Source organism: Xyrauchen texanus, chromosome 1 (genome assembly GCF_025860055.1).
Source record: "Xyrauchen texanus isolate HMW12.3.18 chromosome 1, RBS_HiC_50CHRs, whole genome shotgun sequence".
Classification (NCBI taxonomy): Eukaryota; Metazoa; Chordata; class Actinopteri; order Cypriniformes; family Catostomidae; genus Xyrauchen; species Xyrauchen texanus.
The window spans coordinates 17,446,088-17,472,239 of record NC_068276.1 but is presented as its reverse complement, the minus strand read 5'-3'; the positions used below and the strand labels follow the sequence as shown (position 1 = coordinate 17,472,239).

Here is a 26,152-nt window from a genome sequence, read left to right as displayed (position 1 = left end):
ATAAATTGGCAACATTTAAAAATCAAATTGCCTTAAAATCAACCTTTAGGCATTACAATCAAAGAGCTCATGGATCAAGAGAATTTTGCAGTTCATAGTGACAAACAGGTGTTTAGGAAAGTGCTGTGGTAGTTTTTGTTGCTATTTAGTGTTTTGTGAGAAAATAAAATCAATGGAGCTTTTTAACCTGCGGAGACTTTAGCCCCATTGTACCCTAATGCTCAGAGACTACATGGACATTATGTGCAGTAACTTGCCATCTGACACTGAAATTTTTTTTTTTTTCAACATGCCTACACAATTTCTTATGAACAGACACTAACTTGCAGTGGGTGAGAATATTTACAAGACTGGAAACTAATTAGGCTAGATGAACTAATTAGGCCTACAATACTCGACAAAGCCAAGACAAACTAAATTACATGAATTAACCAATCATTTTCTGTTTTTGAAAAAGTATTTATTTATTTTTGTTTTCCTGTTCAATACTTGACAAGTAGAGGAGACCCAGAGAGCACATGTACATCTTCTCATCTGGAAAGCATTACAATACAATTAACATCTGCTAAACATCTTAAAAAGATCAGATTTACAAACATTTGAAATCATAAACATCTCAAAAACATCTGCTGAATGTCTTATTGACATCTGAGGGTAAACAACATTTAGACGTATTACAGATGAGCAAACAATGTAAACAAAATACATCTTCCAGATATAAACACACAAATCAAATTGGTGATGTACGTGTGCAGTCAGGGTACTGGGACAATGTTGACATTGATGATTATAGATCATTATACATTGCAGATTTTATTGTAATTTACAAGAAACATAAATATAAAAAAAAAATACTTTAATCTTGTGTAAGACTGATTCCAAGACAGCTGTTGATTTTGTAATGTTAGCAGAATGATGGTTCTAGAGCAGAATTGTTGGTATTAAAGGATTTTAGCAGTGATAGTGTTCTCAGTGTTATCGCTGACACAGACATGATGTACCAATGTTCAAAGTCAAGACAGACCAATCACAATGCAAAAATCCCTCATCATTTCCTCAATCCCTCACACCAGTTTCTTCACTGTTCAGTTGAGAAGGACAGGCGTGATCACCAGCGGAGCTTCATTTTCGCCTGCTTTGATGGTACAGGGACTGAAGAATGGATAAATGGTCTCAGAGAAGGTATCCTTAAAAGTGTAGATATGCATCTTTGCATCCACATTATAGAAGGACACTTGGCCTTTTTCATAGTCCACAAACAGACCTATCTTCTGAGGTTTCAAGCTGAGGGGTATGGCAGTAGAAGGCTCTGTCCTGAAGGCATAGCTGTTTTTGTCCCGCAAGCTTAGGAACCAGTAGCCCTTGCTTGGACTGACTGTGATCTTACCTTTCCTGTTGCAGGAATGACTAGCCACCCCCAGATCCCAGTCTGTCTTGTCACCCACCTCGACCTCCCAGTAGTGTCGGCCACCGGTGAAGCCCTCGCGGCCCAGAACACAAACCACACGGTTGAAGCGCTCATGGTTGTTGTGAACTGGTTGGTGCCAGCTACAGCACCACACCTTCTTCCTGTCTTCTGATAGCACCAGGCGAGGATGGGCAGTGTTGGTGTCAAGGGTAACATCCACTGATTGAAGAAATTAAAATTATTCACCTTTGTCATTTTTAGGGTACAAATTTACATGATAAAATCAAATTCAAGTTTTTTAGAAGAACCTACAGGACACATTTAGCCTTCTAATTATAAGGTAAACAAAAAAAAAAAAACACTGTTCTGTAGATAGAAAAACACAGTGGTTGTGAGTAGAGCAGAATACCCTCTAAGAGCTAAAATGATTAGATTCATATTTATGTTGGCTTGACAAAGCTACCATACTGTTAGTCTACTGTACAGACTTGGTTTAGAGTTTTCCAAAATTCCTAAACCAAGCCAAGTTGTAACTCTTATAGGGCTTTTAAGCTACATCCATCAACGCGACATGGCGCAGACCTTCAGACTGTCCTTACTTAGTGTGCTTTGTCTTTTCTAACTGATTGAACTTAAAGGGATATTTCACCCAAAATAAAAATTCTCTCATCATTTACTCAACCTCAGTACATCTCAGATGTGTAAGACTCACTTTCGTCTTGAGAAAATAAACAGATATTTTTAGAAGAATATCTCAGCACTGTTGATCAATACAATGCAAGTGAATGGTGGCCAAAAAGAACACAAAGGCATATAAAAGTAATCCAAATGACTCCAGTGGTTAAATCTATATCTTCAGAAACAATATGATAGGTGTGGGTGAGAAACAGATCAATATTTTAATCTTTTTTTACTGTAAATCTCCACTTTCACTACTGCAAGCTTTTTTTTTCATATTGCTTCTGAAGACATGGATTGTCTTATGGATCACTTTTATGCTGCCTTTATATGCTTTCTGGACCTTCAGAGTTCTAGTAAACCTTCACTTGCATTGTGAGGACCTACAGAGCTGAGATATTCCTAAAAACCTTCATTTGTGTTCAGCAGAAGAAAGAAAGTCTGTGATGGCATGAGGGTGAGAAAATAATGAGGATTTAAATGTTTGGGTGAACTATTCCTAAAAGTTTTCACATAGCTGACAATCGAAAATCCCATTGACGGAACATTCAAACTGGCCAAGACTAAAAAAATCAAATGTAAACAAAACCATGGAGTGTCTGTCTGTCTATCAATCAATCTATCAGTACGAATCATGGGCAGGGGTGTAAAATAAATAATTACAAATACTCACGTTACTGTAATTAAGTAGTTTTCCCCAGGAATTGTACTTTTTTAAGTAGTTGAATTTTTTTTTATACTTGAGTATATTTTAAGTGCTGTAACTGTACTTTTAATGCGCTATTCTGTGTTCGCTACTTTCCTTTCCTGATTTTATTTTTATCTATTAACCTGATTGGCTAGAGAATCTCGTGACTCCCGTCAAATCAAATCACACACACTTGAAGATCAGCTGTAGATTTGGCACCAATGGTGGAGAATGCCTCAAGCACAGTTCAACTCCTGCAAGGGCTTTTCGCAGGAAAAAAGGCCAATTGCTTGACTGTGTCATGTGAGTTTAACTTGCTCAGCATTAATCAGCATTAATACTGCCTCTAATTTGAAGAAACATATTGAGGTACATTTTATATTTATTATTACTAGATTCTGTGTGTCTATAATGTAGCCTGTAATTTAACTATCTGTCACTGAGATTATTGTGCTGCTGTGAGAGATTAATGCAATGTTATCAATAGGGCTGGGGGATAAAACAATCTTGATGTTTATCTGAAAGAGAGAGAGATATCCAAGATATTGATGATAAAATTTGGGTAGTTCTCTGTATTTGGCCTATGATCTACATCTAGAACAGGGGTGTTCATTACATCAATCGCAATAACAAGACAACCACTGGTTGGTTGATCTAGATAAAATATAAAATATTGACTTTTTTTTTCTCACGTCTGTAGCTGCATGTTGTTTGATTGACAGGTGGCTAATGTTTGAGTGCTAATGTTACACACCTAAATGATCAAATACACTTTTTAATTCTGCCAATGCCCGTCTTGATGAGGATTTAAAGTAAACGCAGTTGGTTTGGTCTACAGTGAACAGTGGGATATATAAAGTGGAGATTGACTGAGCAGGGAGGAGAATTTATAGTAAAAAAGACTTAAATATTGATCTGTTTCTCACCCACACCCATCATATCACTTCTGAAGACATGGATTTAACCACTGGAGTCATATGAATTAGGCTACTTTTATGCTGATTTATGTGATTTTTGGAGCTTCAAAAGTTTGTGCAAAACATTTATGGGCACACATTCACTTGCATTGTATGGACCAAAAGAGCTGAAATATTCTTCTAAAAAGCTTAATTTGTTTTCTGCAGAACAAAATCATACTCATCTGGGATGGCATAAGGGTGAGTAAATGATGAGAGAATTTTCATTTTTGAGTGAATTATTCCTTTGAAGTCTGATGTGGCCCCTGTACCAAACAACTGCTCTACCCCCTCTATTGTGCGGGAAATAATGCACCAAGTGACCCTGCTTTTTTAGTGGGTTTTCATAATTAGTTTTTTGCATTCCTTGCATTGTTTTGAACATGTTTTATCTGCAACAGTAACTCTCTCTGTCAGCATTAAGGGAAATTTAGACCCTACACATAAATTGATTTTAATGTTTACTGAATTTAATTTCGGTAATCATGAAGCCCTTTTATTTATTTATTTATTTCAATCAGATTCATGTAGTGTTTACAGTATCATAGATAAGTGATGTATTTTAAAATTTGTCAATCACAAACACCTATAAAATACCTAATTTTTATTCTTTCTGGCAAACAGCCATAAAAGGGAATGTAAATTACAGTATGTGTGCAACATTTTTAAATTGCAGCATAGTTTTTATTATAAAGGGGCATAGCTTTTGCAACTCAGTACTCAATACTCAAGAGTACTTTTAAATGAGATACTCTTTTACTCTTATGTGAGAAGTTTTTAGGACAGGTACTTTTACTCTACTCATAATACATTTTTTAAGATGTAACAGTACTTTTACTTGAGTATTATTTTTCAGTACTCTTTCCACCCCTGATCATGGGTAACAAATACACCAGTAAATAGGATATTCCTACAATAGCATGCAAATCCTTCACTTTTGTGTGATGCTGTATCCATGCCAATAGGTATCAGCATAAAGTCCAAGTCCACTGATGTATTATTGGTCAGTGTAAAATATGTGAACAAACTAGCCTACCTTGGTGCCACTTCAGTTTTAAAGGAGCAATATGTAACATTGACATCAAGTGTTTAAAATGGGTACTGCAGTCAAAATTCAAAATTTTGGAGAGAGTTGTCTCCCCCACCCAGGGCTGGACTGGGATGGAAATCGGTCTGGGATTTTACATAGCAACTGGCCCAAAAGCTGTGCTTTTCTGCATATCAGGGCACCGTTTTGTGGTCCATTCTGCATAATGCGGCGGCTCATTTGTGCTTATTGTGGACCTTTCGGCCCGTTTCGCTCAGTCCTCCCTTGATTGGCCTCCCGGTGCGTCGGCCCACCGGGAAAATGCCCAGTATGCCAGATTACCAGTCCAGCCAGATTGGAGACACGCAACAGGAATGAGCAAACTGACAATGGCAAGTGACAAGCCTTAAACTGCAAGTTGGTCAGTTAATATATACCTTTGCAATGTATTTATTGTTTGAAAATTATAAACTAGCTCATGTGAATTTTTTATAACTCTATCAATGTTAGCTAGATGTATTGCTGGCTTCTATGGCTGCAGCACGCTAACTTGATTCAAATCTGGCAACCTGGGGTGTCAAAAATCTATTGGGAAAAGGGCAGTGGGCGGGATCACACAGGCCAAAACAAACAGAAATTCCGGCCCAGAACGGACATTTCAATGTAGATTATACTGGCTGTAGCATTATTTTTGGAGAAGCCAGTATTTCAACTTAGCATGTTTCCTAAATCTCTGATAACATATTATGATAGTTTTATGCTTTAGTACAGTAAACATATTACATATTGCTCCTTTAATTATTGAAAGCATTAAACAAAGAATTTTCTATGTAAAAATGCTCAAAACATTCAATTCTAGGAAAGAATGTGCACAGTAACTTTAAAGTTCATGGACTTATGTAGTGCATGATATTCATGTGATATCACAATACCACAACTGGTACGCAGATGCGATGCAGAGAAATCAATAAACTAGAGATGTCATCTCAAATAGACTTTAGGTATAAGCCTAAGGGGTTTATGTTGTTATCAAACTCTGAGAAAAAAATTCACAAGCCATTCTATAAACAATGGCATCATATAATAGTACAAAATATGGCAAGCATATTTATTTAGGCTATACGTTGTAATAACGTAATTAAATATAATCTCTAACTCATACCTGCATATTCTTGTATTCTCTTCACCTCTGCAAAACATTGAAATAAGATGATGTTACTGAATTGAAGAACTTAAAAAATTTATTATGTAATTCTAAATCCATAATGGCTTGCCAACTGAAGTAAAGCTTACTTGGGTGTGACCTCATTGGTGATTGGTCAGCGGACACTGAGAAGCCTAAAGCAGAAGGAATCAGAATGTCAACACTTTTGACTGCATAGCAGCAAACCTAGACTGTGCATGTAACATCTACAGCTGCAACTAGATGGCACTGTAGCTTTGTGTTTCACAGGTGTCAAAATGAACCCACAAATGGCAGGTTGTTTCTGAAGCTCCTCCTTAAACTGTTCCAGCATTTGACAGGTAGAGGCATAAATTGCTTTCGTTTCAAGGTCACAGGTCAGTGAGACTCCTGTCCAGTCTTTGCTTGACAGGGGGAAGCAGAGATCAGAGAAGCCCTGTTGGAGAAGATCAAGAGATGGTTGTTTTAATCAACGAGGTCTATAATAATTGGAGAAAGCTATCCCTTCACATTCCTATTCATCTCAGTGACAGTTGCTCATTTGGAGCAGAACCCACATTTGCTCATGGGCTCCCAGCTGGCATTATTAATGTAATGTAATAAAATATTTGTTTTTCATTTGTTGCTTGAACAAAAATCTGCAGAATACTATTTTTGAATGGCCATCAATGGAGAAACAGGCTTTTTGTTAGCAAAATGGTGTTGTTATGGCATTTAATGTACCTGCCAGTAGGAGCTAACTAGCCAGGCGGCAAAAAGGTCTGGGGTTTACTGCAGCTCAAACGTTCCAAGAACTGCCTCCTGAGACAGGAAAATCCATCCAACTGATACGTTAAGCAATCACAATCAGTTTTGTCATTAAAATATTGTTGACATGTTGCTGCCGAATTTTCTAGTACCCTGACTTTGACCCTGATTTTGCAGTGTTACTGACAAGTGCTATATCCCTTCAGAATTTTTTTGCATCAGTTCAAGTAAGTTTACCTTCTCCTGTGGTGCAACTGAATTCCAGTTGGTTCAGGGTTTGTGTACCATGTTGAAAAGTAAGTTATCAGGAATGTTCACATAATCAACGATGAGAGCCATTTTGAGGTACATTTGTACTCAACTGATGGTTAGGTTTAGGTTTGGGAAGAGTTCATAAAATATGCATAAACAACTCGCTTTACAACTCGCTTTTGGCACCCCTCTGTGGGCATTTCACCCAGAAACGAGCTCACATGTGCCCTTACGTTCAAAAACACTCCCTGAATCGGCCACTGGAGGCAGTATTTAGTATTTCAATAAGCAAACTGATTTTAGCTGAAGAACTTTCGACCTACAGCTGCCAAATTTACAGTGAGATTAATCTGTTCCAACTGGTCAAATTTTTTTAGAGGAAAATCCAGTACAACAGGATCCACCTCTACATGTGTTTAATGTAGTGCCCAACCAATTAATCGGTTGGCCGATATTAGCCTTTCACAGATATATCGTATCGGCATATATACTTTCCGATATGCACAGATATTAAAAAATGGTCTCAACATATAATGCAGAAAACAGTGCTTGGGTGATTTAGAATTGGTGTCATAATGTAGTTTGTCCAGCAGAGCGCACACCGACTCCACTGTTTACAGAGCTGAGCTGACGGTGGTTCTGCAGACAAGACGAAGTTAAGTGGTGTCTTCATGGTAAGTTGCTAACTAGTTTGTGAAATACATACTGGAAAGTTAATTAACAATGACTCCATCATTTTCCCTTTTTATATAACTAATATAACTTGAACCCTGTCCCTGACAACCACGTCACTCATGTTTATCACATCTGTTTGCTGTTAGCCAGCTATAGTTTGTCAGTGCAGTCAGTAATGTAGCAGATTGAAAGGTAAACAGAGCATCTTTTTGGAGCTCAGCAGACAATGTGGTGGTGGATTGTGTCTGTTGAGTGTTGATTTCACACTACTTTGTTACCTAGTTGGTGAGATCTTTTACTCTCCGTGACAAGAAGCTTATAGCTAATTAGCTAACCATGTAACTACTTTCATACCTTGTCAGCTGAGTGGAAGCTAATGTGTAAACATGTATTCACCAAACTGTTTTGTTCAGGACTCGTAGTTTGGTACCCCTTTCAACCGAACAATTCCAGTCGTTGCATTTACTAAATGTAACATTTAAAAGTCTGGTTTTCCACTGGAATATGGTGTAACACCACTGCCACTGTTTATCTCTTAACTCGGCAGCAGCAAACCATGAGTTATAGTTTGTGACTGTTTTGTTACACATTAACAGCTAATTATTGCTGATAATGTATTGATAAGCAAGAAAAATATACTTTAGTACAATTTAGAGGTACTTGAGGGTTATCATGGCATATTCTATTACTTTATACTTCCACTACATTTCAGAGGGAAATATTGTACTTTTCCAATGTTGACAATGTTTAATAATAATGTCAAATATTCTTTGGTAAAAATATTTGTTTAACAAAGCAGCCTTCTGAATACCTTTGCATAGTCATATCGGTGCAAACTCGGTGGACAATCCACATAGAAAAGATCTGTTTTGATTCCAGCTCAAAAATGTACTATATCGGCCACCATATCGGAAATCAGGCTCTAGTTTAATAATTCCTGATTTTCAGAGCACTAAACTGACAGGTAGCCATCCATAACATCCTGCAGTTTTCTCTAACATGATATTCAAATGCCCTCTGAATCCCTAACTAGGATCCACCCAATGAATCTCAGCCATTTCCACCACTAATTATGCCATAAAAACATTGGCTTGGGAAAAAATAAATTAATAAATCACATGTTTTTGCACAGAAAACACAGGGGCAAACAGCGGAGAAAGGTGAGTAGTAAATTATTTGCTTTATTTTCATTTCAAAACCTCCAAAAGTAAACAAATAATTTTTTTTTTATAATCAATAAAAAAATTATCAATAATTACTTCAGGTGTACTGATTTTTACATTTTCACAAGTAAATGTGTGTTTTTTTGGCCAGTGCAAAACAGATTGCCATGATATTATGGTTTTATTGGTGGTTGCTAGAGCATTGCTATGCGGTTGTTAGCGTGTTGCTAGGGGGTTACTTACTAAGAGCACACTTTCAAGTGTCTATAACATTCTGGTTCAAGATATGGATTGGATCCCTCCTTTAATGTAAGTTTATCCGTTTTTTTCTCACCCTTTTAATTTTTCTGCCTGATAAAATGTGTCATATTAACATTCTTATCCAAAGCAAAATCACTGGGGGCCGAACTATGCACTGAAAGTTTATACTTATGGTTAGGGGTTTGTTTAAATCCCCAACCCTAAATATGGGCATTAATAATAGTGATGTTAGCTTTAGGAAGTAAAAATAGTTTAAAGTGACAGACTACAGACCTTCAGTCCAGTGACGTAATCTTCAGTTTGGGCCAGTTTACCCAGCGCAGAGCCTCTCTTCTTCAACTCTGCGATTTCCTGCTCCAACTCCCCAATCATCACCTCAGCCTTGTGCTCCGCTGAGCGACGATTTATCTCCGTCACCTCCAACAGTTCTGCCAGGCTGCGCTCGATGGAACTCACCAATGCTCCAAACACCTGCATGTTGCGTTGTGCCTCACGCTCGCCCATCATCTTGAGGATACAGTGAGATTAAAGAAAGAGTAAGATTGAGTTAAAAATGTGCACTTATAAATGCACAGATTTTATTGCATCACATAACAAAATATTATGTCAGTGGCATCTCCAAACAAATGTTTCTTGACCTTTTATTTATAACTAACTCACTTTTTTCTTGTAACGCTTGGGACATTCTCCCCAGCGGCCACTAGAGGCCACTAGATGGATAAATACTTTTAGTTTGAAGATTGTTTTTTGTTTTTGTTCTCTGTGTTCTCTTTGATTGATCACAGCTGTGTCTTGTTTAGTTCTTGTGTATATATTGCCCTCATGTTCTCTTATTTTGTGAGTTGTTAAACTTTCATGGACTAGACGGTTTGCTCTTTTCTGTTTATTTCTCGGAGATTTGTTAAAAAGCCTGCACTTAGACCCACCTTCTCTTGCCTCTTTCCTGCAAGCACTGCAGTTACATTAAAGGAATTTTCTGGGCTCAATACAAGTTAAGCTCAAATGACAGTATTTGTGGTATAATGTTGATTACCACAAAATTAATTTAGACTTGCTGCTCCTTAAAATATAAATAAATCTGTTACATTGAGGCACTTGTAATGGAAGTGAATGGGGAATTTTGGAATGTTAAAATAATTTTTCAAAAGTATAGCCACAATACATAAACAATATGCATTTTACAACTTTGTTGCTATTAGGATGTTAATGTCAACGAACCCTAAAACGGCTGTAAAAATGACACTTTACAGCTCAAATAATACAGTACATGAGTTTTAATAGAAATAATTAGTGTAAGGGCTATTATAAAAAAAATATATATATAAGCTTCACACTTCTGCATTTAAACCCTCCAAACATTGACCACATTCACTTCCATTGTAAGTGCTTCACTGTAACCTCAATTTGTGCTTTTTGCTTTTTAAAGAAAAGGAGGGATGATTCAAAATGAACTTTTTTGTTAATCAACACTATGCCACAAGTGCTGTCGATTGAACTGAACTTGTATTGAACCCTGAATATTCCTTTAACACCTTTTCCAAATCTAAACATAGCCATGATTTTGGAAAAATCACTTTTTGTTTACCACAACAAAAAGAAAATGGATGTGTTCCACAAAATTGAAAGGGTTAGTTCACCCAAAAATGAAAATCCTCTCATGATTTATGTGCCTTTCAGCCATCCCAGATGTGTATGACTTTCCTTCTTCAGCAGAACCGAAGTGAAGATTTTTATAAGCAGATTTCAGCTCAGTTTGTCCATATAATGCATGTAGATGGGTGCCATCAGACTGCTGGCTGTTTGACGGTCCAAAAGGCATATTTAGGCATCATAAAAGTAATCCACATGACTCCAGATCAATTAATGTCTTCTGAAGCAAACTGATAGGTTTATGTAAGAAACAAATCGATAATTAAAACATTTTTAACTTTGAATCCTTGCTTCCGCCCAGCGCTGTATTTCTGTTTGAAATGAAATAACTCTCAGGTGATGTTAGTTCCTCTGTTGTATACAAAGTCCGACTTCTCCTGTGAACGTTTTTGCTTTTGCATCCATTACGCTTACGTCACTGATGCGATTTTTAATGGTTAATAAAATTGTAATAATCGCTTTATGTTTTACACAACCCTATCAGTTTGCTTCAGAATATATTAATTGATTGACTGGAGTCGTGTGGATTACTTTTATGATGCCTAAATATGCCTTTTGGACCGTCAAACAGCCAGCAGCCTGATGGCACCCATTTACATGCATTATATGGACAAACTGGGCTGAAATCTGCTCATAAAAATCTTCACTTCGGTTCTGCTGAAGAAGGAAAGTCATACACATCTGGGATGGCTGAAAGGCACATAAATCATGAGAGGATTTTCATTTTTGGATGAACACACCTCTAATAATTAGAAAGTGTCAAAATATCTTTTGTGAAATTTTATCTTGAAAAGTGAGTTTGTGCTTGTGCAACTGTCTTTAAAATAAATGGCACTTAGTTTGAGATTTTGTTATTTAATGATTCAATGACATTTAATCATTCTCAAGTGTGTCTTAAATGTTCAAATATTTTATGGGGTATGTCAAAGCCTAGGACAGTTTTTTGATTTAGATGTGAAGGAAAAAAAAGAAAATAAATTCTGCTAAGATCAAAACCTTAGTGGTTAAGGGGCATGTGTGTGGGCAATTTTAATTGTGTGGGATGATGAACAAAAATTTGAGCCACTAGACTGCTCACTTTGATGTCAACCAGTGAATGTTTAATCTCCTCCACTTTCTGCATCCTCTCCTTGGTCATCTCCTGTATCTCTGTCTCTGCTTTACTGATCTTCATCTGTGTGAAAGGAAACAGGAAATCACACAGCAGGAAGTGCCCCAGATATGACTAGTGATAACATGACGTTTTAGTTCAAAGCGAGTGCTTCATAAGCCATGTCAGTACTTCAAACCTTTACAAGAGTTGAGGAGTAAATAACTAAAAGTAGCAATGCTACTTATTAAAAGGTGCACCAAGTCAGTTTTTACTCTGTAATTTTTTTAAGCCTAAATTAATCTGTTTTTAATGTATATTATGTTTATTGCATATAAATTATGCATACACACATGAAAAGGTACTCACTGAGAAGACTGTCATGTTCTAGTCCTGTCTTGTTCTTGGAAAAGGTGTTTTAATTTTCATAATGGTGGTCAGGGGTGATACCCCCTTCATGGAGGCTACCATGTTGAGATGATGAGATCACATGACCAACCGAATACTACTCACTTAATCAATTCAATTTCAATTTCAATTTCAAATTTGCTTTATTAGCATGACTGTGTAACACAATGTTGCCAAAGCATCAACATATTATATATAAATAATAAAACAAACAGACAAACAAACAAAACATATATGTATAAATCATGTCACATGTAGCATTGTAAATAGATGGATAAATAAATATACACACACTGTATAAATAAATACATTGGGTCATTCTAGAGAATTAGCTGTCTCTGGCGTTGTGAATAGCTAGCACATATTTAGCCGCTAGTGCAGCTGTATTATCATCTTCTCCGAGTAAGAAGGACATTTTTTCAGTGTCACTCAGTTCATAGAATGATGGGATCAAGGCTTCAAATTTGGGCAGAAACGTTTCTCTTATATTGCTATATTTCGAGCAAAAGAGCAGAAAGTGTTCCTCATCCTCTATGTGCTGTAGATCACAATGTCTACAGATCCTCTGCTCTCTCTCTGTCCATGTTTGTCTACGTCTTCCTCTCTCTATCTCTAGGTCATGGTCACTTAATCTGTATTTGGAGAGGATTTGTCTTTCTTTAAAATGTTTAATAAATAGATAACTGGCCAATTTAGTGGTTCTATTGAGGGTCGAGTAACATTGGAGTTTATTCTGGAGGTCAAAATGTGCTTTTAATGATTTATCATGAGTGTCTTTTAGATTTGTGTGGATTTCTTTAATAATAATTTTGGGGCTGTAGCTGTGGTCAATAGGGAGTATAGTCTGATGGACGAGTTGAAGAGCGAGTGTGTTCAGAGGATGAGGTTCTGCTGAGGATTCATTGGCGAGGAGGGCTTTATATTGCACTGACTCTGGATCAGACTGATGGAGGTGATGCCAGAACTGAACACATCTCTTCTGGATCTCAATGTTCAGCGGGTACAGGCCTAGCTCGGCCCTGCAGGCGGCGGTGGACGTGTTTCTGTGGACCCCTAAAATATTTTTGGCAATTTCCAATTGTAATTTTTCTACTGGTGTTTTATCCCAATTTTTAAAATTTAGTACTGGTCCCCAAATTTCACATCCATATAAAATAATTGGTTTTATTATTGAATTATATAATTTGATCCAGGTTTTAATGGGTAATTTTAAGTGTCCGCGATCGTGATTTTATGGCATAGAAAGCCCTCCGTGCCTTTTCACTCAGAGTTTTAACAGCCAGACCGAGGCGTCCCGAGGCTGATGTCGATACCCAGATAGCTATAGCTCGTGCTGTGCTGCAGGACCTGGCCTTTATACAGGAACTGGTGTTTGTGTGCCTGAGATCGGGCCTTCTTCTGGAACACCATGACTCTGGTTTTGTCCAGGTTGACTGTCAGGGCCCAGTCTTGACAGTACTGTTCCAGCAGGGACAGGCTCTGCTGAAGGCCCTCAGGTGTGCGGGACAGCAGGACCAGATCATCCGCGTACAGCAGACATCTGACCTCTGACCCCTGACCCCTGGCCTGTGTGTGGTGTAGAGTGAGACCGGGTACAGTCGAGCTCTCCAGCGCTGATGCCAGATCATTGATGTAGATGTTGATCTATCTAATATCAATATATTAATCTATCTCTGCAATTCCCCTACCCTGCCCCACTATTAACCTCACACAAATTACTTGGTGCACCTTTATCTCTATTGTTCATTAGCATGTCAGAAGCTCTGCTATTTTCATAATAGTATAGCTTGTCCTGTCATGAGCTAAATTTCCCAAAGATTAGCGTTGTAACATCACAAAACTCTTCCTTTGTCACATCAGCTCTTTGAAGCTAGCAATGGCAGTTTTGGCTGTTTCTAAGCAAGATCTGGACACCATGGTGTAAGAAAGCAGTTCCACACAGAAGAGTGTTTTTGTGACTCTCCTTGGTTTTTCCTTATTGTTTCCCTTATTTACTTTGTTGAACAGTTATATATAAGCAACATCACACTAGCAATCATGCTATATGGCACAAACAGCACTTTTGCTTGTGTGATAGTGCTTAATTAGTAACTTTTAACTAACCCCTTTTTTTAGTAGTTGCTTGACTGTTGTTTCACTTCTTCACAGTATCTGGTTGGTTGGAAGGCTACAGCAGCTTACAGTAGCTACAGGATCTTTATATCCCGAATATTTTAGTCTTTAACAATGACTTATTGCTTGCACAACAATAATGCCCAAAGATCTTACAGCACTTGCCCAGATTTGATCAGATTTGATGTAAGCACTTCAGTGCTTCAGTTATAAGCGATACAGTGGCCCCAAAAGTATTTGGACACCTAAGCCACTCTTAACTATCAATGTCAAGGCATTAGGTAACAAAATATCAATCCAGGTTCCATCTGCAAACTATTACTGCTAGACCTTTCAGAGCAAATATCAATTCTCTGAGCCATTTTTGACATTACATTTAACCAAATAGTCCAAGGTGAGTTTTAGTGGAAGTAGAAGTTACCCTCTAGTTCATACAGGTTCAAACGTCACATTAACTATAGATGTGTTCCATTAATTTTGACAAGTATCCAAATACTTTTTTTTTTCTTTGTACATGTTTTTTTAAAGGTGCAGTAAAGGTAATTTTTCCCCCATTATCTTTTTTTAACTCCTATAGAAATTAATTGTAATTTTGAAACATATGTATAAAACCATGACCGCTCACATGAGATGAGGACTGTAGTCATATCAGTAACCTTATGAAAGTTGTTTAATTCTACATGGGGCAGGGGTGCCCTCATGGGGGCTGCCATTTTAGAGTCACATGACCTGCTGAATATGACTCGCTTCATCTCAGTAAATCTCTTGTAATTGGACACTTTCACTCTTGGATTAAATTCAGCATGGCTGACTGTGAATATTGAATTTCTACAATGGCATCTGCAACTTAAAACTATTGATTTTGAATCATGCTGCATCCACACCATGAAATGTTTGCTTGTGAAATGCTATTGTTCTTTAAAATGAATGCCTCTCGGTTTGATATTTGTGTCTAATGTTCTACTGCAATGGCATTCATATTGTAAGTGTGTCTTAATTGTCCAGCTACTTTTGGGGCCACCAGAGATACAATTTTCTTTCATTCCTTCCTACCTTATTACAATGCCACTCTTTCTCTGCACATATGAAGTCATGTGATCGGTGTTCTGTTTGTCCACACTCTACACAAATACATTCCAAATCTGATCGACAGAACAGCTCCAGGCTGCGGTGGTGTTTTGGACAAAGGGGCACTTTAATAGCGTCTGCTGCCCCACTTAGGGTAAACCTTCGCAGAGACATCTGTCTGGTTAAAAAGGGTGGCAGGGTACTGTCAGTAATATCGTTGTTTGACGTGATGGTTTGGTTCAGTCCTGTTTTATCCAGACAAGAATTTCCATTTGGAGAAGGCTTGGTGAATTTCTGCTTCATTTCATCCAAGAGACCACCTGGTAGATGACATGGCTTTAGTGTCCCATCCACTGACCCTCGAATTCTTCCCCCATCCTTAACCTCTGAACCTACTCCAACCCCCCCGCAGGCCCCCGTTTTAACCGTCATCTGCTTGAACTGTTCGGTGATCTCACGAAGAGTGCGATTAATGTGTAGATCGGGCTTCCTCTTGAAGGTTTGCTTGCAGAGGGGGCACTGGCAATTCTTGGCTGAGTCCCAGTAGTGTCCAATGCAGGCCATGCAGAAGCTGTGGCCACAGGGCGTGGATACAGGATTGTCAAACACATCTAAGCAGATGGAGCACAGCAATTGCTCTTCGGACAGGAAGCTACGTGAGAATGGCATTATTGTGCAGAAGACTAGAGAAGAGCTGAGGAGAGGAGAGGAACAAAACATGCAAAATTAAGAGGAAATAGAGTTTCTAATTGAGAAAACAAACAGTCTGCATGTTCAGAATGTTTCTTTTGCACTTTTCTAATAGTGACAGACAAAGAGATCATGAAAAACATGTGATTCTCATGTGCGAATGCCACAACCCAAAACCTGACAGTTTGAAATATGCCAATAAAAACAAAAAAGCATGATATGTAAATTAGATTCACTCTTGCTATATTGGAAGGACTACAACTACACATTATATGATGTTTTAATTTGTGAGTTTCATAGTTTTTCGAAAATGTACAGTATTTCAAATCAGATGATTGCAATACGCTCGAAAAAATTGGGACAGTTGAGTGTTTACTTCTGTGAAACATCACCATTTCTTCTCATAACACTTATTAAGCATTTGGGCACTGAAGGCAAAAATTTGTTAAGTTTAGAAAGTGGAATTTTCTCCCAGTCATCCATTATGCAGGTCTTCAGCTGCACAATTGTACGGGGGCTATCTTTGTCGTATTTTGTGCTTAATTATGCGCAACGCATTCTCAAATGGAGATATATCAGGACTGTAGGCAGGCCAATCTAGCACTAACAATCTCTGCTTACGCAGCCATGCACTGGTTATCTGGGCAGTTTGTGATTTGAAATTGTCCTGCTGAAAAATGCAGTATATGTTGCTCCAACATTTTTACATATCTGTCTGCATTAATTGTGCCCTCACAGATATGCAAGTTACCCATGCCATGGGCACTGATACACCCCTGGCCCATACAGACACTGGGTTTTGGACCTGATGCTGATAACAGCTTGGATGGTCCTTTTCCTCTTTGGCCCGGAGAATACGATGGCAATGATTTTCAAAAACCTTTGAAATGTGGACTCGTCGGACCAGAAAACACAGTTCCACTGTTCTACTTTCCATCTAAGATAAGACCGAGCCCAGAGAAGTTGGCAGTGTTTCTGGTCAGTGTTGATGTACGGCTTCTGCTTTGCACAGTTAAGTCTTAACTTGCATCTGTGGATGCAGCGGCGAATGGTTTTGACTAATAAAGGTTTACTAAAGTAATCCCAATCCCGTGTTCATGATATCCATTACAGATGAATGATGATTTTTAAGACATTGACGTCTGAGGGATCAGAGATCACGTGCATTCAGAAGTGGTTTTCATCTAGCTTTTTACGCACCGAGATTTGACCAGATTCATTGAATCTTTTAACTAAACCTTCCAATTTGTCTTTAGTGAACATGTTCTTAAAAGTGCTGGAATATTTGCTGAAGCATCTGTTGGCAAATTGACAAGTCTAGATCCATCCTTGCTCTTGAAGGACTAGGCTGTTTTTGGAGGCTCAACATCACCTGTTTAACATTTGTTTCACATTGCTTTGTTATTTAAACTCTTTAAATCGTAAATTGACCCTTTCTCAACTTTTTTGGAGTGTGTTGCAATCATCTGATTTGAAATTACTGTACATTTTCAAAAAAAAAACAATGACAAGGTAAAACATCATGTAATGTGCAGTTGTAGTGCTTTCAATAGAGCAAAGGGTGAATAATTTACAAATCACTCCATTTTGTTTTTATTAACATTTTTCATACTGTCACAACTTTTTTTGGAATTGGGGTTATAGTGCGTTGGCATGGATGAATATATTTTGAAGGATATATCTTTTTCTGTTTGGACACACTAGTGTGACCCTCTGGATATCCTCTAGTCACCCCTTCAGTTATCTGAGAAACTTACACATAATTCCTGCAAGAACACTAAAGACTGTCAATGTTTCCATCAGTAAATCCATCATAAGTGAAAGGCCTTGAGACCCTTGAAATTTATCTTGAAGTTCCTTTAGGAAATAAATAGGATGTTAGAGGCATCTTTAAAGGTTGTCTGGAGGATCTCCAAAGGGTTCTGTCTGTGTGGTATGTGAGGAAACCCAAATGGAACCTCAAGCATCTTGTAATGTTTACAGTGTAAGACACATTAAACTTGAGTTCAAATTCAATTACTTCATCCAGTAGCAAACATACATGTGGAGTACCAACATAAAATCTTTTTGTTAGTGAGTACAAAAATGTGAGTTTTAAAATAAAACCACTTTGGGCCAATATGCCACTGCACACATGAAACAGGAATGTCACATGAAATTCAGACTAACATTTATTTAGTTGTTACAACTGAATTTCAAATGACATTTCATGGTGACCTGCTGTAAATCCTGATAAGTTGAGCTTACTCAAAACAATCGATTAAACTCGTATCCTCAATTTAATTGAGTATCTCTCAAAACTTGCATTAAAAAGTTTTACTAACGTGGTATTCACACACAGTGAACTCAATCTTTTAAGTTACACTAACTAGATGGGAATGGACTTACCTCAGATTTGCTATTAAAATATAATTGTTTCAACGTAATAATTTCAATTGAATTGGCTAAATGATGACTAATTCTAGGTCTGTTGGTATATACGGTTGATTACACACAGATGTGCACATACAATGACACATTCAGCAATGCACAAGGAGACATGTTTTAAAAAGGGGACACTAATCATCCTTACAGTGACTTCACAAGAAACAACTCTTTACACTGAAATAATGTAAACAAATACTAAAAAGAGTTAAAATGTCTGTAAATTTTTATTAACAACTATTTAATTGCCCCCATTATTAAAGTCTGATTAAATTATTTAAGAGCAAGTTCATATGGGAATTCCCGACAGTCTCAATTTTGTATTTCATCTTTTGAGTTACAAACACTTACAATCTTAATTTTATGAATTTTTAGGTCAAGTATGTTCAAAAAACAGACATATGAGATTCAAAAACATTTAGGTAATGTTTAATTAGGACAACTTGATTGTTTCTAGGATGAAATCTACAGGGTTTACAGAATGGGAACGAATGGGAATCTTCACAAACAAACGCAAAATACATTATTATTGGTGGATTAAACCCAGTGCTACATTAGTAGGAGTGAAGGCTTAATTTAGAGATTATAGGGTTAGCTTCGTTGAGGTTAGTCAAAATGTTTTCTGAATTACAATACATGAGACGAATAATGAAAATGTTTTTCTAACATTTTGTTTACTTTTGAATGAGCAAACACTGGAATGAGGTACTACATGGCTAAATTGTGGTCATGATGTTTCAGGGATCAACAGAGGGCACTTTTCATGCTTCAGATCTGTCTGCTTCATTGGTATTGTATGTTCCTTGGTTGCCAAGTTTCTTGTGCCTCTTGTGTTCTCTTGAGCGGCTCGGTTGATTTTGTAAATCTTGACTTATTTTGAATTGAGATAATGAAACACACACACAGACACACACACACACACACACACACACACACACACACACACACACACACACACACACACACACACACACACACACACACACACACACACACACACAGCTTTCCTTATGAGGACTGTCCATAGACATAATGATTTTTATACTGTACAAACTATATATTCTATCCCTTAACGGTTAGGGCCTAACCCCTAAACCCAACCCTCACAAAAAACTTTTTACTTTTTCAAAAAAACATTGTTTAGTAAAAGGCCATGAGACATCAGTGTATTACTCCCTGATTATTCTAAGTCTGGGGGACGGAGCTACAACTTCGCTCAAGTGATGCGGAGATGGACAAGTGGCATTTGAAGATCTGTCACACAGAAGGTTAGGCATCATAGATCTATTCAATACGAATGCAGATCTATAAGATGTAATCTCAGACAGACACAATGTTCAGTGGGGGGATCTGTGGGGGCCATGACATCTGTTGCAGGGCTCCCTGTTTTCTATTCTAATCTTTTCTATTTGCAAAAGTAATGCTTGCGATGCTAACAAATACTTTTGTGAAACATCTTATGTGCGTAAGACTTTTGCACAGTACTGTACAGAGGTGCCCAAAATTATTAGGACACTTCAGCCACACTGAAGTAAATACACAAAATATAATTTATATTTCAATTTTAATATACATTTAAATTAAAAATTCACAATTCCGTTTTATTCATAATCCATTAGTCAATTGCTTTACGTAAACCATATAACAAAGTGGAATCTGCACACAAATTACGGCATGTATTCTTTTTATATACATTGTATATTTTCTCAGAACTAACTTCTCCATTCTTAACAATTTATGCACTCTCTTTTAACTTTAGATCCCAAAGTAATTTTAGTATGTTGAAAGATTCCATCATATTCACAGAAGTGTCCTAGCAGAGTAACCACAGGTGTCGTTCATCACCTTAACTATGCACATGTTCCAATTCATTTTTACAACCATGTTCGACAAGTGTCCAACCACTTTTCATCTTTATTTTGAACAATCTATTGTTTTACAGTGTAAAACCTAACAAACGTAATTTGAAAAGTGTGCTTTAAGTGTGGCTTAAGGAATGTTCCATGTTCTGTACAAGTCGGCAGCATTTGTGGCATAATGTTGATTACCACAAAAAATAATCTTGGTTACAGTGAGGCACTTACAATGGAAGTAAATTGGGCCAATCTGTAAATGTTAAACTACACTTTCATAAGTATAGCCACAAGATGTAAACAATGTGCACGTTAACATGTCTTTAGAATGATAAAATCGTCTAATAACCTTTTCTGTAATAGGTTCCCCTTCTGTCGCTCTCTCCACGTTGTGTCGGAGAAGCGACACTAGGGGTCTCTCTTGAGCACCGATATTCACCTCTGACCTATTGAAAAGGGCCAATGAGAGTTGGCAGTCAGTATTTGCATACCCCGCCCCCGTATACGGGTATTTAAGCGGGGCAAATACGGAAGTTTAGTCAGAAAATTTCTTCGGAGCCGATGGTCTGTCTGCAGTTTGCTGCGAGTTACACACCACATTAAAACGTTCCTGTTTCCTCTGACGATCTGCATGCTGTTGGATCTTGACGGCGCACAACAGCGGCTTTCTCCTTTACATTGGACGGCGTGCATTGTTGCCCCTGAGCGCTTCGACAGCGCAGAGACACACACACACACTGTGTATTAAAAGAGTAAATTCCTATTAAAAGAGTAATTTCTCTAAAAGAGCAAAACACAGCGGCGTTGAACGTTCTTTTCAGAATGCGTCTTTTTCAAGATGCCCTTCCGCCCCTGTGTTGTTCCTGGATGAGGTAGAGTGCTCTCCGCCACAGGCGCTGTCTCGTGTGTTTGGGCCGCGATCACACCGAGATGGCGTTTGTGGATGGTTCATGTTCTCACTGCGAGAACATGACCATGACCACGTTGCGGTCGCGGCTTGCTTTCAACAGAAAGCAAGCCACCCCAGCTGCACCCCGCATTGCTCCTTCTTCCCACGGGATTGAGGATGATGCGGTTGGCGCTGAGGGCGATTTGAGGCGGCAGCGGGTGCGGTTTCGCCGGGTAGCCCCCGCGAACCTCCCGTTCCCCGACACGCTCGCTGGTCCCCGTCCACGCTCACGGCGATAGCGGCTCGCCTCACGGCCCTGCTGTCTATCCTCCCGAGCCCGAAGCAGATGAGCTCGCCGCTGCATCGGAGAGTGTGATGTCTGATGCCGAGGACTCCCATGGACTGCCGCCTTCGGGCCAGCAGGCCCAGGCTGAGGCCGACGCTCAGATGTCTGACATGCTTTCCCGGGCCGCCATAAGCGTGGGGTTGGATTGGAACCCTCCATCCTCCCCACAGCCTTCACAGTTGGAAGACTGGTTCCTGGGGGCAGCGCGCCGTTCGCGGCCTCGCATCCCCCTGGTCCCGTTTTTCCTGGAGGTGCATGACGAGCTGACGTCTACGTGGAGAGCCCCGCTCTCCGCCCGTCTAGGTGCCACCCGCTCCACTCTCACCACCCTCGACGGCGGAGAGCGCCACAGATACGGGCCGATTCCCCAGGTCGATAGGGCAGTTGCATACCATCTATGCCCCGGTAGCCCTACCTCCTGGCGTGGCCGCCCCGTACTCCCATCCAAGCCCTGTAGGACAACATCCTCAGCTCAGCGAAGGCCTACAGTGCGGCTGGACGCGCTGCCTCCGCCCTGCATGCGATGGCCCTCCTGCAAGTCCACCAGGCCAAAGCACTCAGAAACATGCACGGGGTGGACCTGATCCTGATGTGCTGCAGGAACTGCGCTCAGCGACCGACCTCGCCCTGAGAGCGATGAAGGCCACAGCGCAGGCACTTCGGACAGGCGATGGCCACCCTAGTGGTCCAGGAACGCCATCTTTGGCTCAATCTGGTCGAGATGCGTGAGGCCGACAAGAACCGCCTCCTGGGCGCACCTGTCTCTCAGACTGGCCTTTTCGGCGACACCGTCGAGGACTTCGCCCAACAGTTCTCCGCGGTGAAGAAGCAGAAGGAGGCCATCTCTCAAGCATCATGCCCGCCACAGACCTGCCGCTCACGGGCCCTGCCCGTCTGCCCGCCGAGGGCGTCCCCTGTGAAGAAGCCAGCTCCTGCTCCGCCTCAACCCGGGCCCAGCTCTCAGCCCCACCGTCGAGCACCCGCGGGCGGCGACGCCCCTGTCTCACGAACCCCCTCTAGGACCCGGAAGGCTCCCAAGCGTTCCTGAGACAGCCGACCCAGAGCCGAAGACGTTAGCTCCGGAGGTGGTAAGACCGCTCCATCCCCGGTGGAGGGCCGGGAGGAGAATCCTTTGTTTTTCATTTGCCACACCCCTGACGGGGCTGTGGTACCCACATTCTCAATAAGAGCTATTTCCTTTGCCTCTGGGTCACCTGGCCCGCAAATGCCGTTCTCACGGCAATCTGCTTTCAGATTACAACAGCCCCGGTACACCGGACACGGCGATCCCGCCTTCCGCCTGCCCACGACTGTCCCCCAGCCGGCCGGTTCAGACGAGTCCAGAGGACGCCAGCATCAGACCTCCTCCTCAGTCATGAACCCGCCCCCTGCCGGGTGCGCAGAACAAGGTAAGTGCTTTGAGTCTATTCTCAGCACCTCAGCCTCAGGCCGCAACGAAGCCACCCGACGCTGCATTACCTGTTCCGCCCCGCTGCGAGGCCCCACCGGGTACGTCCAAAATACTCGTCCCTTTGGTGCCCCTAGCGCAGAGCTGGGAAGCGTGGCTTTCGCTTCCCAACACATCACGCTGGCTGCACCGGACCATTCGGCTTTTCCGCAGTACACGGCGAGCATGCCAGTTCCCTGCGCACGGAAATCGCGACCCTCTTAGCCAAGGGCGCGGTAGATTCTACAGCCCTTACTTCATTGTACCCAAGAAAGGCGGTGGCTTACGACCAATCCTGGACCTGCAAGTTTTCAATCGGGCCTTGTTAAAACTCCCGTTCAAAATGCTCACGCAGAGAAATATTCTGGCTGGCGTTCAGCATCTAGATTGGTTCGCAGCGGTAGACCTGAAGGACGCGTACTTCCACGTCTCAATTCTGCCACGACACCGACCCTTCTTAGGGTTCGCGTTTGACGGCCAGGCGTTTCAGTCCTCCCCTTCGGCCTTTCTCTGTCGCCTCGCGTCTTCACGAAGGTCGCAGAGGCGGCCCTTGCCCCGCTACGAGTAGCCGGCATCCGCAGAGACCAGGTGCTCCGGCACCTCAGCCGTTTGGGGCTTCAGGTCAACTGGGAAAAGAGCAAGCTCACTCCGGTTCAGAGCATCTCTTTTCTCGGGTTGGAGTTAGACTCAGTCTCAATGACAGCACGTCTCACGAGCGAGCGTGCTCAGTCGGTGCTGGACTGCCTCGCTTCCTTCAAGCCAGGCACAGTGGTCCCTCTAAAACTTTTCCAGAGGCTCCTGGGGCATATGGCGTCCTCCGCGGCAGTCGCACCGCTGGGGTTGATGCATATGAGACCACTCCAGCACTGGCTCCAGACTCGAGTCCCGAGACAAGCATGGCACCACGGCACGCATCGGGTAAGGATCACCCCCGCCTGCCTCAAAACACTCCGACCCTGTACAGACCTCTGCTTTTTACGGGCAGGAGTGCCCCTGCAGCAGGTGTCCCGATGCGTTCTGGTCACAACCGACGCCTCCCGGTCCGGGTGGGGTGCCGTGTACAGCGGGCACGCAGCAGCGGGCCATTGGAAAGGGGCCCCGCTGCGTTGGCACATCAATTGCCTGGAGTTGCTGACCGTCCTTCTTGCTCTCCCCCCTTTCGAGGCTGGATTTACCACCGCACCATACTTTCCACACGAGCCCTAAGACGGCCGTGTGACGTGTCTACCACTTTTCCTCCCCAAGAAAAAGGGCAGGTGTGGTCTCCGCAGGGTCTGGGTAAGACCCCCTTCCCTATATGTAAGGGCCCCGGCCGTGATTGCTCTATGCGAGAAACATAGAGAGAAAAGAGGCCCAGCCAGGCTGGCCCGTTCCCATGTTGGCAAACATCGCCTTGGATCCCAATGGTCGTATGGAGCATTGGGGAAGGGTACGTGCAGCCAGGTACAGACGATGCGCGGCACTGGATGAATCCCTGCCCGCCTCTGTATCGGCAGTTCACGTACACGGTTCAGCACATGGCAAGATTGGAATGGGTCCCCTAGTGTCGCTTCTCCGACACAACGTGGAGAGAGCAACAGAAGGGGAACGTTTGGTTACGTATGTAACCTCCGTTCCTCGAGGAGAGGAACGACACGTTGTGTCTTTCCTCCGCCATGTCGCTGAACCGAGCCACTGTTGTGGCCGGACCATTTCCGGCTCCTCAGAAAAATCCTGACTAAACTTCCGTATTTGCCCCACTTAAATACCCGTATGCGGGGGCGGGGTATGCAAATACTGACTGCCAACTCTCATTGGCCCTTTTCAATAGGTCAGAGGTGAATATCGGGACCCCTAGTGTCGCTTCTCCGACACAACGTGTCGTTCCCTCCCTCGGGGAACAGAGGTTACATACGTAACCAAACGTTCTATCCAGTTTGACAACTTCTTTGTCATGATGATGCTACATCGTACATCCTGTAATCCTAAAAATGAGGATTTAAACAACTGTACAGCTCAAATAATACAAACGTTTTAAAAGAATTAATGTAAGTGCTTTTATAAAATCACAAGCTTTACATTTCTGCCAAAAAAAAACACTTTTACTTCCATTGTAAGTGCCACGAGTAACCTCAAATTTTGCTAAAGGAGAGACAAATCGTAATTCTTTTTTGTGGAAATCAATATTATGCCACAACCTGGAATATTCCTTTAAGTGTCATAATACTTTTTGGGGCCACTGTAGGCTTCTTTTTATATGCTTCTCTTAGATTCTGAGTCAAGGTAACATGCAAACAAAAAATCTAAATAATCAAAGTTTGTTAAGTGTGATTTCAGTGTAAAGTGCTTTTAAATGAATCCATCTAAACAATCACAAAACCTACATATGGTGATTAGAAAACCTTACATCTCTCTGTAAATGACCTCTTTAAGATTCCTCCTTTGGTCCTGTCTTCTCTCACTCCTTGTGCTATATCCAGGTGATTCAGTTGTTCAGGTGTGAAATAAACAACATTTGGCTTGCTTTTGATGCATGTTCTACTCCTCCCTCCTGAACTCTTATTCACTTTTTCTCCTTCTCTTTCTCTCTTCCAGATGCAGTACGTTCAAACCTGTCTGACTAGATTCCATCCAAGGTTACATATGCCTCATTTTCAGGTTGTGTTATAATAAACAATTTGCATGCAGAAAAATCACTAGTTGTTTATAGATTCACTGTAACCAAGACTGACATTGATCATGACTATCACTTTCCATAATCCAAATGACCACATGGTCAGTTAGTGGAGTGAACCAAAGTTTAGACATACAAAACAACACTTAATTATGGGGAAAACCTGACGCAGTGTTAAATTAGTAGACAAACAGATGTCTTTTACAGGGTGTCACGAACCTTGCTCCCCGCTCTCACACGCTTGCTCCCCGAGCTCACACGCTCGCTTCGTCGAGCTCACACGCTCGCCCCCCGAGCTCACACGCTCGCTCCCCGAGCTCACACGGTCGCCCCTCGAGCTCACACTCTCACTTCGTCGAGCTCACAGTCTCGCTCCCTGAGCTCACACGCTCGCTCGCCGAGCTCACACGCTCGCTTCGTCGAGCTCACACGCTCGCTCCCCGAGCTCACACGCTCGCCCCCCGAGCTCACACGCTCGCTTCGT

The 26,152-nt window shown here is 41.1% G+C and overlaps 1 protein-coding gene across 1 annotated transcript; it reads right to left on the bottom strand.

Annotated features, from left to right (window-relative positions):
- Positions 1-591: 591 nt before the first annotated feature.
- On the bottom strand, positions 592-25,477 carry LOC127649906 (E3 ubiquitin-protein ligase TRIM39-like). Its single transcript, XM_052135107.1, has 8 exons — positions 25,402-25,477; positions 15,352-16,060; positions 11,767-11,862; positions 9,312-9,545; positions 6,229-6,376; positions 6,051-6,095; positions 5,920-5,946; positions 592-1,627 (listed from the first exon to the last, which is right to left on the bottom strand). Exons 2-8 carry the CDS (start codon positions 16,033-16,035, stop codon positions 1,086-1,088), a joined length of 1,776 nt encoding a protein of 591 aa, XP_051991067.1. The 5' UTR covers positions 16,036-16,060; positions 25,402-25,477; the 3' UTR covers positions 592-1,085.
- Between the last annotated feature and the right edge of the window lie 675 nt (positions 25,478-26,152).

Excerpts from the sequence above, each read along its gene's own strand:
- LOC127649906 (XM_052135107.1), bottom strand. The coding sequence starts at position 16,035 with ATGCCATTCTCACGTAGCTTCCTGTCCGAAGAGCAATTGCTGTGCTCC. Across the intron at positions 11,863-15,351 it reads AAGAGTGGCATTGTAATAAG|ATGAAGATCAGTAAAGCAGA; the intron begins GTAGGAAGGAAT and ends CCTTTCACACAG. Across the intron at positions 5,947-6,050 it reads ACCAATGAGGTCACACCCAA|AGGTGAAGAGAATACAAGAA; the intron begins GTAAGCTTTACT and ends AATGTTTTGCAG.